Source organism: Taeniopygia guttata, chromosome Z (genome assembly GCF_048771995.1).
Source record: "Taeniopygia guttata chromosome Z, bTaeGut7.mat, whole genome shotgun sequence".
Lineage (NCBI taxonomy): Eukaryota > Metazoa > Chordata > Aves > Passeriformes > Estrildidae > Taeniopygia > Taeniopygia guttata.
The window spans coordinates 75681799-75702177 of NC_133063.1; the positions used below are offsets into that span (position 1 = coordinate 75681799).

The 20379-nt window shown below is 37.2% G+C and overlaps 1 protein-coding gene across 5 annotated transcripts in view; it reads left to right on the forward strand.

Moving 5' to 3' along the window:
* Positions 1 to 20379, forward strand: part of FOCAD (focadhesin) — a 90361-nt gene that overhangs the window by 46753 nt on the left and 23229 nt on the right. For all 5 annotated transcript variants that reach the window (XM_030257522.4, XM_072922703.1, XM_002191801.7 and 2 more), the window contains 10 exons: positions 331 to 465; positions 845 to 895; positions 2594 to 2677; positions 4135 to 4267; positions 6712 to 6900; positions 7124 to 7245; positions 14696 to 14788; positions 16681 to 16769; positions 18809 to 18850; positions 20089 to 20197. In XM_030257522.4, coding sequence (XP_030113382.3) covers positions 331 to 465; positions 845 to 895; positions 2594 to 2677; positions 4135 to 4267; positions 6712 to 6900; positions 7124 to 7245; positions 14696 to 14788; positions 16681 to 16769; positions 18809 to 18850; positions 20089 to 20197 — 1047 coding nt within the window. The remainder of the gene's footprint in view (positions 1 to 330; positions 466 to 844; positions 896 to 2593; positions 2678 to 4134; positions 4268 to 6711; positions 6901 to 7123; positions 7246 to 14695; positions 14789 to 16680; positions 16770 to 18808; positions 18851 to 20088; positions 20198 to 20379) is intronic.

Consider the following 20379-nt stretch of genomic DNA (forward strand, 5'->3'; position numbering starts at 1 on the left):
CCAGAGACAGCTTGCTTTTTAGCTAATTTGACCAAGTTAAGTGGAACATTAATGTGGTATGAAGATACATGTACAGCTCTGTGCATTGCTTACAGTGTGTTATTTATTCCTACTTTCCCTGATGAAGTACTTTACAGTATTACTATGTTACATTAGTTGATTTACAAGTGAATTTTTAACTTTTTTTTTTTTTGCTGTTTTACTTTTTATGAACCTATATATTAATTCCTGTTCTCAAGAAGGAAGAGCAAGGACAAGCACTGGAAAGAAATGTTATTTAAGTGAAGTTGGGATAGCTGTTAGTAATGATGTCTCCCTCTTTGCTTGCAGGTTGTTTGCATCCGTTCTACATGGAATGCTCTGTCACCAAAGCTGAGTTGTGATACAAGACCACTCATTTTAAAAGCACTGAATGAATTGTTTTCCCTGGTTCCCTCATTAACAGTGAATACAAATGAATTTGAGGTGTGTACTTATGGACTAAGATAACTCTTTCTTTTAGTGTATTTTCATATATAACTTTTACATAAGCCTGCTTAATATAGATAAAATTGCACCCACTGCCCAGATCAGATTAGTCAGATTTGTGTTTCATACAGTTTCAGAGTTTTCACTTGCATTAGTGAGTCCTGAGAGTTAGACGGGAAATTACAGTGCAAGGTTAATCCATGGTTTCCCTCTAATAGAATGTGAATATGTGAATATGTCTGGAGTTCAGGGCTGCACTCCTTCCACTTTCCTAGCTCAATCTATGTTGATGTGGCCGTAAATTGTTTCAGGTAACTGTCTGTATTTCAACTGCTTATTTGGTCAAAGAGAAATGAAAATTCCTTTGCTTTTGTAGAAATTCAAAGCTCAAGTTATCAGCTTCCTTTGGAACAATACACAGAATGAGGTAAGTGATATAAGTGAAAACATTCATTTCTGATGTCAGCAAGAGGATATAAGTTTTGTACTTTTCCGTCAAGAAAGTGTCAGTAATCTCATTTTCTAATAGGGTTTTGTTCTGTTGTTTAACACTGTTTCTGAAGCAATGTACTAGATGTAAAGGGTCATAACTGAAGGTTCTAACGTCTGTGCCATTTCCAAGGAGAATTTACAAACTAACTCTGCACTACTATGTCCTCACCTTGAGCTCTGGGGGCAGTTTTGGGCACCACAATATAAGAAAGACATTAAATTGTTAGAGAGCATCCAAAGAATGGACACAAAGATGGCAAAGGGCCTTGAGGGGAAGCTGAATGAGGAATGTCTGAGGTGACTTGGTCTGTTCAGCCTGGAGATGACTGAGGACAGACATCATTGCAGTCTGCAACTTCTTCACAAGGGGAAGAGGAGGGCCAGACACTAATCTCTGCTCTCTGATGACCAGTGACAGCACCTGAGGGAATGGTCTGAAGCTGTGTTAGGGGAGGTTTAGGTGGGATATCAGGAAAAGGTTCTTTCCCCAGAGGGTGGTTGGGCACTAGAACAGCTTCCCAGGGCAGTGGTCACAGCACCAGCCTGACAGAGTTCAAGAAGTGTTTGGACAATGCTCTCAGGCACAAGATGTGACTCTTTGGGATGTCCTGTACAGGGCCAGGAGTTGGAGGCAATGATCTATGTGGGTGCGTTCCAACTCAGCATATTCTGTGATTCTGTGAAACTAGTTTGAGTCCTCTGGAAAATCTCAGCCTTAACACAGGAAGCATTCTTGACAAATTCACTTGTGGAGTATTATAATGCAGTGGGAATATTGGACCATCCTCACCATAGTGCTGGTGGAAGTACTTTTTTTAGTTTAAGACTAAAACTTTTGTCAGCCTATTTCAGTTATTCAGAATTTTTCAGTCCCATGGTTAATCCCAGATGACAGCTAAGTACCATGTAGCCACTTGTTCACTCCCCTTCTTTGTGGTGGGATGGGAAGGAGAACTGGAAAAAGGTAAACCCCATGGACTGAGACAAGTACAGGTTCATAAGTTTCTGTGTAATAATAATAACAACAAAATAACAGTAACAATAATAATAGTAAAGAAAGGGGATATAGCAAAAAGACAAAGAGGAATAAAACTCAATTACAAACAAGTGTTGCACAATATAATGGCTCACCACCCACTGAGGGATGCCCAGTCCATCCCTGAGCAGTAATGGGTACTCTCTGGCCAACTTCCCTGAGTTTATATGCTAGGTATAATGTTTTATGATGTGGAATATCCCTTTGGTCAGTTCAGGTCATCTGTCTTGACCTTGCTCCCTCTGAGCATCATGTGCACCTGCACACTGGCAGAGTAAGTGGAAAAGTCTTTGATTTAGAGTAAGTACTTCTTAGCAACAACTAAAACATCAATATGTTATCAACATTATTCTCATAGCTTGGATATTTCTACCTGAAGTGAAATGCTCACAATGGTTGTTATCAAGCCTAGATAATTGGTCTTGCTATTTTGCATTGTATATATAAAAAGTAAGCAATTGATAATGTGCCTCAGGAAAATATTGTTGAACTCTTTTTCAGCATTCAGTGGTTACTTGATAAGCTCTTACAGAGTTTCCAGTAGCAATACCATATGCTGTGTTTGTGATTTTCTTTTTCTTCCTATTAATTTTCTAGGATGCCCTTGTAGCCATTTCAGCCTATAAATCACTCTCATCATTTGGCTCTGAAGAACATACAATTCTTCATCTTCCTGGACAGGTAACCATGTTATATGTTTGATAGTAAGCACATCTGACACTTCCATCTGACATGGATTATATTCTCTTGAAAGGGAAACCAGTCCTTGTGACCTCTCTGCCAGAAATTCTACTAGCTCCTGCTGGTAATATGAGATGTTATCAAGTATGATTGGAATAGCTAAATCTTATAAGCAGGGAAAGGCACAAATGAAACTTAAGGGTAAGCAGTTAGGAGGTAGTTTTTCTTATTTTGTTGTTAAATTAGTGACTTTTTTTTGGGGCAGCTGATATGCATTTTATGCTCTTCTGTTAGTGCTGCCATTTGAGTCTTGGCACTAAGCAGCTCTTGTGATTGCTGTTTCTTCCATTGCAGTCACACTTGTGGATGGGGCTTTTGTTCACAAGACAGGCAAGTCAGTTAGAAAAGTAGATGCAATTTTTGCAACTAAGCTGAAAGTTTTCCCTTTTTTTTGGTGAACTTTTACAGCATAACATTTTACTTTTTGTCAGTAAAGGCAGTCAGAAAAGAGTTGAGTATTTACTAAAATACTTTTTAAGTGTGCAGAGGGCTGTTAAACTCTGAATCTTCTGATCAGTGACTCAATAACCTAACAGAATGAAAGAGTACAAGGAAGACGAGCATAAGGTCATCTGTGTGACTCTTTTTTTACATTGTATGAGAGACTAGGCAGTACTCAGTAGTCCATTGATACTTTATGGAATAGTGAATCCTATGGCTTTATAGTAAAGGTTTTATTTACTGCTTTATTTTATAATAGGCTCCATTTGTATGTTGTAACTGGTTGTTACTAAAAGGCTGGAATATGCAACTTTAAAAAACATATTTTATATAAATTAGTGAGAAGAGTTTATCATAAACCTTACAAATGAAAAATGTGTATCACATAGACAACCACAGGATAGAATAAGGGGAAATAGTGTAAACTCTGCTGCAAGACGAAATCTTTCACAGTAGTATATAGTTCTGTATTACTAGTGCAGTTACTTTGCAGTTGTATTACTGGTGCAGTACTTTACAGAAAGTGAGTAACTGTGTTTTAATTGAAAGAAATGTAAATATGTTGCAGTTTTTCAAATTCCGAAAACTAATATGTAAAAGTAGTGTCTAGCAAAAATGTTTTATTTATATTAAAGTGCCAATATAAAGCATTGTTAAGAATCAGGGTGACAGTAAAGTTTTTTGAATATTTGTTCAGCTGTTAAGTGTCAAGATTAATTTTGAAAAAGATAAAAGATACGTATTTACACACCCTGTGATTTTTACCAACCAGTGTCACCTTTTAGGCAGGTAGAAGAAAAGCTTTTATTCATTAAGCTTCAAATTTATGAAATGGAGTGAAAATAATGAAATGGGGAACATTTCATATTTAGTTGGTATTTTTGCACTTGGAATCATGAATGGTAATGAGGACTTGGGATTTTCTGCTGACATTTAATTTTTTTTGAATCTTCCAGGCACGACCAGAAGTGGACTCATTGGAAGAGATAGACATGAATGAAGATGAAGAGGATCAGGAGGCAAATCTGTTTGTTCCGGGTTCTTCATATATCAAGCTGCTTTCTCTAACACCATCTACTGTTTTAGGAGGTATAATATAGCCAGTGTTTGAGGTCACTTTGCAGATAAGGAATCATAGTAAAGACCTGTGGCTCTTTTAGAATGGAGTGTCATATTAAAATGCGCCTTTCTTTTTTTCATTAACAAATGATGCGAAAAACTGTAAAGTAAAAAATAAAGCCCACAACCCATTTCTAGGAAGACCATGTGACAGAGGTCCTGATGGTGGGGAAAAATTGTTTATAATTAAAAATTCTTTACACGTCCTAAAGGGAAAGCCAGTTCCTTATTATATACTTCAAGTACTCGTTGTTTCATGAAAGTGACCTCAGTAGGGAGGACTGAACAGATCTTTCTAAAGGCGACTGTGTATTTTAGCCCAGGACAGATGGAAGTAAAAGGAATTTTATATTTATTGTTTTGTAAACAGAGTATTAATGGTATGAAAACAATGCTATACACAAAGTCTGCTTAATTGATTGAGATATCAGTGCTATGTTTAATGCGTAACTGTAGTGATGCATATTGATACTGAAGTATGCTTCAACAGATGGTGTCTGACACTTGTTCTGAAACCTGTGCAGTTGAATTACAAGAAATGCTCATTATCTTACAAGATAAGATTTATCTTATCTTACAAGTTACAACATTTGAGATAGTGTGCCAGGACATAGACGTTGTTATTTCATTCTTTGTAGAATACATGGGATCTTCATGTGTGATTGCAGGCTGTAAACATTGCCATGATATAGCAGATGGTGTTTTGTAACATTTTCCTCCAGTGGACGCTTCTAAATGAATCCATCTGTCAAACTCTGAATGCATTGGCCTCTGGAGTGTGTGCAACCTAACCTAGAGAGTCCTATCTACTAAATCCTGGAAGCTTTGTGGAGGAGAATGACATAACTTAGTTCAATGAAAACAGAGTGATGTATCTTGACAGAAAACTCAATCTGTGTAATGAATGCTGAAATAGCCAATTTTCTAGCAAGATAGAAATTGAATTTAAAGTGAATAGGCTGGATTCAGAGTTGCAGCAACCACAGACTGGTATCAAAAGTGTTGACTCAAAACATTCATTAAGCAGTTCCTTCCTCAGAGATGTTTTCTAACATTGTTAGTTAACAGAGTCCAGAACACTTGAGCAAAAGCTTTAGTGGCTGGCTGGAGTGGTTGTTGAGAGTGAATTGTTTCACTGAAAGAGTATGAAACTGGATTAATGAGGCAATGTCCAAGACAGGCCAAAAGCCACAGAGCCTGTTCTATGGGAGCTGAATCTGTGTCATCTCATTTGCTGGAATTCTAGTGGTGCATGTTATTGAGATTAATAACCTGAAACTACTTACATGAAGCATTTTAATGTGGAGCTTTAAGCAGTATTTTGTCTCATGCTCCTTTAAAACTGGTTTGTCACATCAGTTTTCATATTGTTTCTACATACTAGATTCCTAGGATGTCAGAAGGGATATGAAAGCCTTTTTTTTTTTTTTGTTTTTTTTTTGTTTTTTTGATAGTTTTTCATTTTGGATGCCTTAGACTTTTCTCAGATCTGGTAGTCAGAGAATTAAAAACAATTAATAAAAGAACTATCAACTTGATATTGTTGTTGTTAGTAATATGGGTAGTATCCTTACTGCAGAGGAGATGATGATAATAACAATTGTAAAAACACCGATAATAATAATAACATTCATGTGATGCTAGTTATCTTTGTTTACTGTCAGATTGATTTCAATCATTGAAATACTGTATTTCTAGTATTTGCTGCACATCTAGTTGTTTCACTAAATTTATCCAGATTTTAGTTTTAGTTTGAGTTATATTTGTCAGTCTAGAGCCTTGACTTGTCCCCTGCCTGAAGAATTGCCTCTGAATGGCTTGTATTTATGTCTTTTGGCATAACCAGTGAATGCAGTAATATGACAGTAGTGATAAGGTGTCTCTATCAATGTGAATGGTTTCCAGAAGAGAAATAGCTCCCACTTTAAGCAAATTTCTTCTCTATTGTTGCAGCCATCCTAAACAAAAAGGTTTTTATAAAAAGTATAGAGCAGGTAGGTGGATAGTGTTTTCATGTCAACAAATATTTCCTCCTCCAACATAACTGAAGGCTGAAGACAAAGTCTATATCACTGCAGAGAAAATTGCTGACTGCATTCTATGGGCTTTGTTTGAAGGATATTGGCATTACAAGCAGAGGAAAAAAAAATCCCAAGATGCAGGTGCCCTTCCTGACATGCTACAGAAACATGATTTAGACTCTGCTATGTTCTTCATGTGCTATCATTGCTCTTACTTTTGTAGCAATCAAAGGCAGCAATCAGCAGCTCATAGAATAGTTAAGGTATTTCTTTCCAATCTTCAATATACCTGTGTCAGTTTTGAATAAAGTAGGTTTATACTGGAACTTCCTTACAATTATCAGCCTCTCACATTCCCTTTCCTCTCATGTCATTGCATTCCACTTCATCAAGCATTTGAAGAGTTTGCAACATCACTTGTGAAACAAGAGATGACTAACATGCCGCGTGCTGTGTATCATTCTGCATTAAGAGGAGGGACTGCACGCTTAGACCAGGGGAAGACAGTTGCAGGTGTTCCAAATTTCTTGCTGAAAATGTATGAGAGGAACAAGCAACCAGGCATGACACCAGGTCTTGCAGGTAAGCTGTCACTTTCTTGAAGTAGACAAGTATGCATATTTTGAATCAAAGATTTCTGTGAATCTGAAGGTGAATCAACTTAAGAAACTATGCCCCTTAAATATGTTTGCATATTCTTTTGAATTGTTGGCTTTATTAAGTTAACCTTACTTTGTTTTGGGTTCTCCCTAGACTCTTGAGCGTGGGCTTTTATCTTTCTGTTCCACTTCCTTCCCTCTTTCAGCTGGCATGTTGCTGTGTTTCGACCTCCCAGTCCACATGGGCAAGGATGGCAGGCCTATTAATCGATTCCTGGCCAGCAGGGGCCGCAATTTCCAGCAAATGTTGGTCGCCCTCATTCATGAGGTAAGTTGTTGCTGACTCTGCTTTTCAGAGCTATAACACCTCCTTCCTTGCTTTACTGTCTCTTTTCTTTATGCGCATTGGGTGTTTGTATCAGCTAGTGGTGGCATGTGTGAATGTATCATAATTAACTGAAATTGTAGTGAGGGACAGCTAGAATCATAGAATCATCAAGTCGGATCATCAGCCTACCACCATGGTCACCCACCCTCACGAACTTGAACTTAACATGTAAATACTTTATTTTTAAGTATTCACTGTGGAAATGCCTCTTCTGAAAATCAAAACAAAGAGGAGCTTTGCCTTTTTCTGCCTTACATACTGCTATACATATATGCCTGATACCTGTCATGTGTAACCAGTTGTAGGTGAATACCAGACCTGAGCAATGATGGGGCTCCGTGTGGAAACAATATCTACACCTTGCTAAGATATGGCATTTTTTTCTGTCTCTTAAACACTTCAGGTCCCTGACCTATTAGGCTTGTGCCACCAAAACCTTGCATTTGCCTTTGGTGTGGTTTTAGAAAAATGGCATGAAATAAGCCCTCACGTAATCATTATGGAAAATAAAGTGCATGTAATGAAGTCTGTCAGAGCATTTTGAATTATGGTACTTTTGAATATCAAAGTTCATCTTTGAAAATTTTGGACAACAGTAAAAAAAATCCAAACAGTTCATCTGGATCTGGGGAAATAAGTGTTAATTTCCTAACTTTATGCCAATGGGAGCAGTTTTTAACACAAGTGAAAGTGTGTTAAACTCTTAAAAAGGTCATAAAATAATTCTATTAATACAGTAATTTTAGATTTCTGTAGGAGCTACTTACATGTATCTGTGTGGGTGATCGGGGTCCTGATTTCGTTTTGTGACTTTCACCTAGATGTGAGCCATATCTGCTGTGAAGTTTTTCTATGATGCTACTAAAATCACTGATAGCAAACACTCAGTTATGAAATAAATATAGCACAAGTTTTGGGTGGGAAGGTTGTGTGTGCAGAGTTTGGAGAGTTTTCTGTGTACAAACTGAAAGTTTGATGGCAGAACACAGGCATATGCCATGGATAATGCATGTGGACTACATTCTGATCCTGTGGTACACCCACATGGCTCCCTCTGGGCTTTGCTCTCAGGTCCTCCTTCAGCATGTTCGCACTGTGTTTGTACTGGTTAACTCCCTCAATCTTTCTGGGGCAAGGAAACCATTTCCCTCTCTAACAAACCTGTCTGCAGTGCAGTTTGCCTGAAGTTTCCAGTCAAATGTGTGACATGGTGAAGTTGGCTGCTTCTGGGTAGTACAGTCTTCTGGCTCTGTACCCTCTCTCAAACACTTCTGTTTTGCTAGCATATATATACAACGCTTTCCATGTAACATATTAACAATTTTGGTCCTTCATGACTGAAAAGACACAAAAAATAATAATCATGTCTTATGGCCACAGACACACCAGTGTCTGTGGATCCCTTCCAGTGGAATTTAGGCCAGTCTACACCAGTTGGATTGGAGAATAGAAATCCATCCCTGACTCTGTATCGTGAAGTCAGTGTCAATGGGATTATGAAGTACTTCAGATGTAAAGTTCTTCTCTCAAACTAGAAAAATTTAGAAAACCCACCCTTGAACACTTATGTCAAGATACCTAACTATATATGCAAATTTAATAGATGTTTTCCATCTTGACATCTTTGCTGCTAAAGAATGAAAACAGAAACTGGAGATAATGACCCTCATTATCACAGGAGTGTAAATTAGTGAATGTTTTCTAACTATTTGGAAGCTCCAGTGGAGAGCACCAGGGAAAGTCCACAGGGATGCTTCATATGTGAGAGGAACAGATTCAGATTCATGAGTTAGGAATGAAGCATGAGCTTCCATAGTATCCAGAACGAAAAGCTCTGCACTGCATTTAATGCTTCATTCAGAGAGATTTAAGTTCCAGAACAGTGGTTCTGAAGAAAAACATGTTTAATTACATTATCATAGAAGGCATGTATGAAATCCAATTATAGTGGGATGCAGATCAGTTCTGAACTTTGTTTTAAACACTTCCCTGTTGCCCTGAAGCATCAAATAAAATCCTGGTAAAAAAAATATTTGTGTGTAATAGCAGTGATTATAAAATCCAGCAGCATATCCAAAATTGACTTTCTTGTATGAGCAAGCTATCTTCATAGAAACAGAACTTTAAAATGGTTTGCCAGACAAAACATGGCAGTTTTGTAGTGGAGAATGTGATGAACTGGATCAAGTTAGTGAATACATAGAATGGCTGGAGACAGAAATATTTTACCTAGTCGCTCAGTAAAATACTGTTGATTATTAAAAGTTGATTAATTCAAGGTCTAAAACTAAAAATAATTCCAAATATGTTTATATTTTAAACCTAAACACAAAATATCTTCAGACAATGCTAACTGCACCATCTTAGCAAAAATCTACAGTAACTATGAAGTTTTGATTAAAAAATCAGTGTTTCTGTTTTCAGTTTACACTGCTTTAAGAATCAAAGTTTTTCTAGTTTTTTCCCTTTGTATATAGAGACCGGGTGGTCAGAAAAGGGTTGTTCGGAACTTTGGCAAATCCCTGGGCTCATCAGACTAAATTTCATGTTTTAATGTTTGTTTGGTCCTCAATGTTCTTCTGAGGAACAGAGTTTAACAGTAAAGACAGGGAGCCTAAGCTATAAAACTGCCAAATTGGTCAAAGAAAATTGGGTTAGTAGGACCTAGGCCCATCTTATTCTTGCAGTCCTGTAGGAATTAATGTGTTTTTGCAAAGTCATCACAACACATCATGCTGTGTTTTAGGGATTTAACTTATCAGAATGACACTTTTTTTGCTACAGCTTTGACTCATTATTTTGGGAGAGGGAAGAAGTTGTAGGGGTTAATCCTTATAGTGACATTTTAAGTAAGGAGTGTTCTATTAATAAGAAATCGTACAGTTGCTTTTGAAGCATTGGAGTCTGTGTAAAGCTCTGAATAAATTCTGAGGTTGATGTAAACATCAAGAAAATGCAATTAATTTGAGATAGCAGGCATCTACTCATTTTATTTTAAAAAATCTCCACCAGTTGACATTTTCTTAGTTAGGAATAAGCAGTCAGAACCATACTGGGATAATAACTTTTTTATGGCTTCAGCGGTTTAATCTATGCCCACAGCTATAAAATAGGAACCTACAGGTTGTGTATCTATCTGTATCTGTGTATGCATAGTTGCCAGTATTGCAATTGGATTTTGGCAACTGGGGCAAGGTGAGGGGCTCGAAAATACCTGTTTCATTTTGATGAGGTTCTTTATGTGTAAAACTGTGATGCCTGGTATTCTGCTACCAAAAAAAAAGTTATATGATGATTTTGTGCAGAGGAAAGATTTTCTTATTGTATGTGGAAAAGTCTTTTAAAACATAGAGATAATAAATACCTGGGTTTAGCTGCCATTCAAATTGAACAGTAACAGCAACAAAAAGATAATTTACTATTCAACTTCAATGGGCCATACTTATTCTATGACCTAGGTGCTATTCTAGCTAAGGAATTGGATGCATCTGTGATACCTGTCAGCAGGATCAGATTAAGATGTAGAAGGTTTTTTTTGATGTTTCTTGAACAGGTATTTCACAGGAAAAAGAAAATAGGATCAATAAACTGTCGTATCAAATGCTGGCTGTATTGCTCTTTAGTGGTCACTGGTGAGTTGAAAGAGGAAGATCATCATTCCCTTAGAAATGGGGATCTGCTGATTGATTATTAAACAGATCTTGTTAGCCTCTCTCTGAGGGAACATGTAAGTTACTGTAGTGATAGTGGTCAGAAGTATAGACCATGGGTTTTCTTCTTTCCTATGGCTGCCCTGGAGCACACTGCACAAGAAGTCTCCAAATACTGCCTGTGACTGTTTCAGGTTTTGCAAGAAATGCTTCATTGAAATTCATATCAATAATTTTATATCAGATTCACTTAATCTGTTGCAAAAATGATTGAGAACAAATAGTCACCTATGACCAGATCATGTACCATATATTTTGATGGTTCTGTTCATGTGTGTTTTGGGTTAGAGTTACTAGACTTTCAGCTAGCTGTCCATCTTGTTCTTTAATGGAAGTGAAGAGGACAGTTCATCCTGCTTGCAAAAAGCACAGAGGCAGACTGCTGTTGGCAGCCCAGTGTGGTAGATGGTGGCTTTGGCACTCTGAACTGGTGCAATTTGTTGGGTTTTTTTTAAATGGAGAATGGTTTTGCCTTTGCATGTTTCTGAGTATCCAAGTGTTTTCAATGTGTTGGAAATAGCACAAGTTACTTTTTCCTATTTATGAATCATATTTGCAGGCACAATTGCAAAGATGAGTTGCAGAGTTGAGTTATGCAGTATTAACTACTTCCCTGCAAGTAATAATCATGATAGTCACTCTGTATACTCATGGAAGAACTAGTCCCTGCATATTTTTTAAGTGTATTCAATTAGATGTGCTGTGATGACATGCATCTTTGAAAAGTAAAGTGAAAAGCTCCTTCTGTGCTTTTGTTTCCTGGTTGGTTTTGATGTAATCAAGATACTGAAGAGTTTATTCACACCTCAAATGTGAAGTACCTTAAGATGACAATTCGATTTTCTGGAGCACTATTCATTGTACTGTATTCTTCTGTGCCTAGATGGATGTAGTTACAAATATGAACTAGTTTGTGCTGGTTTCTACTACTGAATTTACTGAGCGTATTGCATTCGGTGATAAGACAGTATTCAAAAATCAAGTTTCTGACAGATTTTTGTTTTTCTTTTCCTCAGTCTACTGTACCTTAGAGAAAGACAAGTTTTTTCTCGCAAAGAAATGTTAAGGTGTGGATTTGGAAGTATGTATGCGAGTATGTTAAAAAGATCCTCTAAGCAAAATTCAAAATTAAAAGAGAGGTTGTCTCACTATTTCCTTGATACAGATACATAATGCTAGCCTTATTTATGAAATCACTAGGGTGGCACTTTATATATCCCATATGCAAGCAGGGCATTTAAATAAGTCTAAACATTTCATTGACATAAAAGTGTTGTCCCAAATAGGAATAGTATCTCCTATGGTTTGCCAGCATTACTCATCTTGCATTTTGGCCAATATGGTCTATGATTTTGTGTCTTTTCAGGCAGACATGTCCTTCTAAAGCATCAGTTGACAGGCTTAGGTTACTAGCTCCAAGTTCATGCCATTTCTTACTGCCTCAGCTATCAGGTTGCAGCTCTTCCTTAAAAACTGCTTGGCTGCTTGGTCTGGCTAAGTGACATTCCTAAGAAAAACCCCACATCAATGTGGCAGTGTTCCACAAGCACTTGTCCTTAATTTTCAGTTCCCTTGAGCCTCATTCCCTGCACCTCCCCACCCAGCCAATATTTTTTTACACATAAATTGTGCACTTAAAAAACAATCTGAACTTCACTTGTCACCTTTGCCTGTGGTTGCTAGTATTAATTACTCAGCCCTTAGTCTAGTTGTTGTTACCCTTGATATCCAGCGATAGATGACAAATAAAGGCGATGGTTTTCCTGTACTAAAATAGCAGGTTGCAGTCAGGCTTATATGAAACTCTTCAGCACTATGTGATTTTCAGTTGTAGATGAATTTTGAATGTTCTTTGTCATGTGGAGATATTCAGTTCCCTCTTTCCTTCCTCATAATCCACATACATGCAAAATGTTTACTGCCATGAAGAAAATTAATTAATGAAAAGCACCACAGCAGTTCTATTGTCATCAAACACATAGACAAATTTTTGGTGTTCCTGGTAGACCATATTGTCTTAGATGCTTGAAATGCAAGAAGATGCCTAAAGCTTTGTAATTAATTCCTGCTTGAATACCTGCAGTATTTTGCAGGCCTGCTTTTGTTGGCTTTCACAAGTGTGGATTACATGGTAAACTTCACAAATCACTACAATACCAGTTAAACCTGAATCACAGAATCATTTAGGTTGGAGAAGACCTCATTGGGGCCAATCTTTGACCAGTCACTACCTTCTCATCTAGACCATAGCACTAAGTGCCACATTCATAAATCTGTTGAACACCTTCAGGGATGGTGAATACACCTCCTCCCTGGACAGTCCATTCCAATGCTTAACAGCTCTTTAGATTAAAAAATTCCTCCCGATGTCCCGCCTGAGTCTTCCCTGGCACAGCTTGAACTATGTACTCTTGTCCTGTCCCTAATTGTCTGGGAGTAATAGCCATCCCCACCTGGCTATACCCTCCTTTCAGGTAGTTGTAGAGAGCAGTCCTGATAATCCTCTTTTCTCCAGGCTGCATAGCCCCAGCTCCCTTAGTCAGTCCTAACAAATAGGATTTGTGCTCCAGATGATTCACCAGTTCTGCTTTCTGGACATGCTCCAGCACTCAGTGTTCTTACAGAAATTAAGACCGGATTCAAGGTGTGGTCTCCCTAGTTCCAAGGACACAGAGACAGTCACTACCCTGGCCCTGCTGGCCACACTATTGTTGCTTCAGGCCTTCTTGGCCACTTGGGCACACACTGACTCATGTGTAGCTGTCCGTTGACTAGCAGATTTAGACTAGGTAGTCTAATGCACAAGTCTAAAATAGTTTCAGTGTAGAGGCAGAGGGGAAGACTGGACCTGCTGCAGGTTCCTCAGGAACCCAAAGAAAGCAATTCTAACTGAAACCTTGACTGCTCATAAACTTTTGGAGGAATTGATGGGCAGAGATGAACAGGAGGTGTGAATGTAATTTTAACTAAAAGGAAGGACTAGTGTTCATTAGTCATTACTAGGATGAGATTTCCCTTTTTTACTACAGGTCATACTTGTATTGTCTGCAAGATGGAGTATGTTCTCTTTTTTCATTGACTTTTAGAATGTTTTTATTTGTGTAGGTGTATTTGTACTTATTCACAAGTCTTTCAGATTCACTGAAAGCAGTGGGCATGGAGCTTATGGATGGTCCTTTGTTTTTTGCTATAAAGTCCAAGTGAAGAAAGAAAACTGACTGCTTTACCTAGATAATTAGGGGCATAAAATAGAGGTGAATAAGCAGGAAGACTCAGGAAAATAATGATACAAGGAGAGGTCAGTTATTTATCTTGGTTAACAATTCTGCTTTTAGAAACTTCTAAGATCTTCACAAACTGTGAAGAGACATTTGCCAGTGCTACTGTTGTTGTGATTATTGCCTCATACAGTTCCACTGTCTCTCTGGGATCAATTACTTGTTGCACTGCCTCAGGCAACCACTTTTGACAGACCTGGGTAATGAAGTTGAAAGCAACTTGGTGTGGGTAAAATCAGAAAAGAGAATAAAGTACATGATAATTTTAATTTCCTACAGCCATGGGTAATGGCCTGTGGAAATGAGTGAATGTTTCTCTGCAAATCACAGACTGGAGAACATAGATTCTGCATATATTAGACTTAATGTAACTGCTTCTAACCTTTATGGTATGTTGCACAGGTTAATATTCAGCCTTCTGAATGGCACCACTCCATACTGCTGCCACAGACCTGGTTAGGATTTATGAATCGAACCTACAGTGCAGTCCTGCAGGTAATTTTGAGGTATATATTATTGTGGACATTAATGCTTATTCAAGTGTTATGGGTTTTAATTTTACCAGTAAGAGCACTCATACAAGTTACAAAAAAAGTAAAGCTCGAGGTTCTTGATTATAACATTTATAAAAAAGAAAAAATGAGTCTTCAGCTACTGACAGCACAGTCTGGGATACTTTGTAGAAATGCAGTTTCTATTTACAGTTCAGGTTCATGCAGATTTATTCATATGTCAACTTGCAGAAAGTGTCAATTTTTAGAATTTTTAGAAGATGCAATTTTAGCTAGAGCTATTGCTTGGGTAGGAAGTTTGAAATAGTAATATCAAAGGAGATAGAAGCTATTGAGGGATTATTAATTTAAAAAACTTACCCTTAATCAGCATGTCATCCTGCTGCACTGTAAGAGACTCCTCTTTCAATTTGTCAACCCTATCTAATGATTAGGAAATATCTTAAATTCTCTTTTTCATTAAGTTAGCTGACCTGGTATCTGGACCAATGTAGTATAATTTGATTTTCAACAGGAAAATTATCTAAAACAGGTTTAGCAAATAGCTTCCTTCCAGAATGCTCTCTTTGTGTTACTAGAAGGCTTATTTGTTTATTTTTCCAGGCCACATCAGCTGTTTCAGCATGAGCAGCTCACATTTCTGAACAAATTCTAGAAGCTTTGCTCCTTGTTTTCTGTGCAGCAAAGCATATGCTTCTCTCACATTTTCAAAACAATTTTTATCTTGACTGTCAACAAAATGCGAGATCCTATACCAAGCCAGCCCCATTACAAAACAAGCAGCAGCTATTCAAATTGCAAGTTTAGGTCCTGGGGGACATTGTCACTTGCATTCAATTACTTTCCTATTTTGCTTCCCTTCCAAGGCAAGATTTCACAAGAAGCTTAGCATGTACTCGATTTTTGCAAAGGATTTATTGCCATTTTACAGGACAGTTGAGCCTATGTTTGTTGCTTCTTACTTAATCCTTACACTTTTGTAGTACATTTCCTCAGAGGTGGCAGAAGAGACTACAGTACAAGATAAGTAGTCTGAATAGTACGTACTTCAGTGTTTCTGAGCTGCTATACTGCCTTCTTTTTAGTCAGTGTTGATGTACTCTTTTAATCTCTCTGGAGGGTCACTTTTTGAGAGAGACCTGGATTTTCAAGATCCACGGTGTTGTATTTTCAGATTGGTATGTACACCAAACTACAAGCATTCAATACCAGAAAAATACAGCATATGTGCCTATATTTTTTTCATTTAAGGCTTAATAATCTGCTAAGGAGCAGTAATTGACAACCTAAACAAATTAAGTTATAGTTCTCTCAATTGTAGACAGAATGTTAAAACAAAGCTGCTTTAGATATTTTTAGATAACATATGTATGTTATGTTACAAGATGTTAGAGGACAGAATCCCTATCTCCTCCTTAAATGTACAGAAAGAATGGTGTAGGAAATCACAGGGAGGTCAGAGTTATGTAAAGTAAAATAATCATTATTTCTACCTTAAGTAGAGCATCAAGAAAGCGATGTATTGCTGTTAGAATCCATTTTAGCTATCAGGTTTTTAAAGCTCAGTCCCTGCTTGTTGTAGCCCTTCTCAGGGGAGCTTGGCTCTGCATGTAGTAGATAGATGCCTTAGTATTTGTAGTCATTTATGCCATCTACAGTTTGTTTTTCTTACTCAGAACAAAAAATTATGGATTCTTCTCATTAATATATTGTATATTAAAGTGGGATCCCCTATGCAAAGCAGTTAAGGTCACTTATGAACTAGCCCTTAGGTTAGGCTACATGTGTAACCTGAGTATTTTCTGAAGACATCTTATGATGTAAATAAAGCTTATGATATACGATCAGTTTTTGACATTTTTTGCAATTCTGCAGGGGAGGCAGGCAGAGCTGGAGATGCAGTTAAAACATGGAAAAGAGGATCCTGATGAGGTACAATACAAACAGTTTACGGCCTGGCTATGGTAAGGAAGTGCTTGTGTACTCCTGACCACTTGTAGTGGCAAGTAAGGGGACAGGGAGGACAAGGTTTTAAACTTTTTAATTTTGCAATTTAAAGGCTGTATGAGCACTAATGAAAAAAAAAAAAAACCACCAGATACAGTGACCATGGTGGGAGAGGGGAGAGGAAAGAAAGAATATTGGGTAACTGTAAGGGTTTCCATATGCATGGGTTCACAAGTATCTTCCCCTCTGCAGAACCTGAAAACTTTGTAGGGTGAGCAGCTGGAAAAAGTGAAACAATTCAGGTGTTTGACAGGATGTTAAAGAAGAAGGGTTATGCAAAGATAAAAATTTCCTTCTTGAGAGTTTAATGAGCTATTTCACTGAAAATACCTTGATGAAAGAAATGCAAGTCACAATCTGATGTATGTCATGGTGGACTGATGCTAAGTTACCATTATTGAGTATGAGAATGTTGTTTAAAAGCAAGCACATGATGCACACTTTGCCCTAATTCTGTTTCAGTCAGGTGAGAAGTGTCTCTCAGTCTGTCAGGATTTAGCCAAGTACATGCATGGCCAGGAGAAGAAGGTGGAAAGTGGGAGGCTTTATAAGAGAAAAAACTATCTATCCATGGACAGTATAAATATCTGGGTTTGTCCTTATTCATAAGTGTATTGGAAGCAAAATATGTGCAAAGCCAAAATGCTTTTTGTCTGTTTCAATCTAAAAGGTGTGTTATTAAATCCCACTCAAGAGGAATTCAGAATTTGTTCTGAATTCCAGCTAATTCTGGAATAGAGGCTTGCATTGTAAGATCCAGAATACTACAGTGTTGTAGAAAAGATCCTGTATTAATGACTGATCCCTTTCTTGAAAGGGTATAAAAAGGCCTGTGGCAATACTGCTTTCATATATTTCTCCTGAAAGAATTTTTGGTCTTTATTTCCTAAATGCTGAAAATGTATAAGCTATATAAAAAATGAACATAATTCCCTTTATTGGGGAAAAATCAAAGTAGGAAATTAACTGGAGCCCAGTAGTAGCTTTAGTTTCTTTTACAGTTCACAATTATTTGCTTGGTTCCTCAGGGCCATAACTTCAGTAGCCTTTAAGCATTTTTATTGCTCACTGGGGTTAACCTAATTGTGGACAATGTGGTATAAACTTTAGTGTTAATCCTTTATCGTGTAAATAGTGCAAATTTTTTTGTGCAATTTTGCATTGGTATTTACCAAGTTGTAAATGTTTCTCGCGTGGTGGCTTTGAAACTGTGTGCAAAAGCAGTTGATTATGAAGGAAGATCTTGGTAGGTTTCTTTGAAAACTTGAGTGTAACTCAGTCTTATAACATACAGCTCTGATTTAGGAGACATGCATTTTCAGTCTAAAGTTGTTTTTTTCTGTAGAATGACAATCATGGCCATGACAGAATTGTATGTTTTAGAATAGACAATCTCTTGCCTCATCCACACCTTTCAGTGTAGGAGATTGATTGCATCTCTGCTTCAGTCTTGATATGAATGCAAAACTAAACAATTTTAAATGAATAGCCTGTTATAAATCAACTACAGTAATGTGTAAGAAATTGTAACCACTCCTATGTATTTAATTTAAATTTATTTAGGTTTATATACCATGTCATAGCATAACTGTCTGTAGTGGTTTCCAGAAATACAGTAAGTGTTGAATAAATTGTGATGCTTGTCCTTTATAAAACATTCAGATTTCATTATGTTAGAACATTGCACAATGACCTGGAAACTTATGTGTTTGATGCGATCAAAAAGCATATTTACAGCATTTTACAAAAAATCATATTAAGTCAAATAAGTGTCCTTTATAAAAAACACTGGGAGTGCACACAAGCATGAAGAAACTTGGGGTGGTGCAGAGATTTCTTATAGATTAAATGCTTGTAATTATTTTGCACTAAGTCTTTTGATAGGCTGATACAGTTGTTAACCTAGAATAGACACATGTGAGACAGAAGAGGAATTTAACTGAGTTCATGCTATACTGTAATGAACATGGTGTAAATTCTTTCTGTTCTCTTGCAGGGTCAGAGATATGTTGACCGATGTCATCAAAGGTGCTTCCAAGTAAGAACTGCTAAATTACTACAGATGATGTTTTCTTCCCATATTTTATGTAAAGAGTGGGACACTGCTCCTTTTCCTCCTAGATCTTGTTGATTTTTGCCTTCATTACATTTAAAGCATCCAGGTTTCATGAGTGTGTGGATTTAGAAGTTTCTCTCTGAGGTACATAATGAAATGTTGCATTTTAGAAGCTTAGGAAATTATTCAAGGCAAAAGATATTGAGAGACTTCAAAGAATTTAACCAAGTACCTTGTTGTAATTATTTGCAAGCACCTCATATCTGAAAGGAGGTAGTTTCACTGTTCCAAATGATGACATTCCACTAAGACTCATATTTCTTGTTTTAAAAAGCAAAATAAAATAAAATACTTTTACTGTGATAATGACATCTTTGGATCTGGAATAAATGCCAGATTGGCAGTGTCGATATATTTTCACAGCAACAGTCAAGTAAGTTTTTAGAAATGGAAGACTGATGAAAGGACTCTACTGGCCTATAAGAGATCTTATACAGTCATATTTTTCAGGTGCTTTTGTAAAATAATGTCAGAGAGTTCCATCAGGATTATATTGCAGTATATTTTTCTGGGAAAAATATACTTCCTTCTACAAAATTGATACATAACTACAGTTATGTTTTCCCTGTTTTTTGTCAGTGGCAGATTTTCTTTCTTGATTTCCTTAAAGGTTTGCACTGTCATAAAAGTAATGAATCCTATCATTTTCCATTATGTTAGTAGGGAAATAATTCAAAACCTTTTTTTTAAACTGATAATAATGGCTTCTCTGGTAAATTTTCTCATACTGTGAAGTGGCATCTTGCAATGAAGTGGCATCTGCCTCTCCAGCATTCTCCATTTGAAGATGTTTTTGTTTTGTCCTCCATGGAAATGGTACTAGCTAAGACCAACTGCTACATTTCTGTGAGTGCTACTTGCTCTGCAAGGTAGCATCCCTTTTTATAGTGGAAGAAAGCTTCTGTTTTAATACAGCTTTATATAAAAGACAGACAAGGAAATAAAAAGACTGAAACATGTTTTCCCTCCATTCTTTCTCTAATTCCTGAAGATGAAATGTAACAGATTGCTGCTGAGCTACAAGAGAGCCTGATTAAGTTGCTAGCGGCAAAGGCCTTCCCTCCTGGATCACCTGTAGCATAACCTTTCTGCTTTGAGATATATGTTTTGTTGCCAGCATCTCTACTATGTTTCTTAACTGTTTTCCTTTTTCTGTTCAGAGACAGCCCAGTGGTGAAAGGAAACTCTATTTTTGCTTTAACTGGCCTTGCAGTTGCTGTAGCCAAATACAAAAGCAGCCTTTCTTCAGACACTGAAGGGGTGCCTGAGGTGAGTGAATCTGGGAAAGGGTCCCTTCTCTTCATGGAATACAGAGAAGTAATATGACCAAGTGTTTGGGGGCTGGTTAAGTGCATGTGAAGTACTTTACATTTTCAAGTTCAAATTTCATCATACTTAGTGGATGCCATCTGTCAGATTCTGTGATACCAAAGCAGGTGGAGTATGTATGT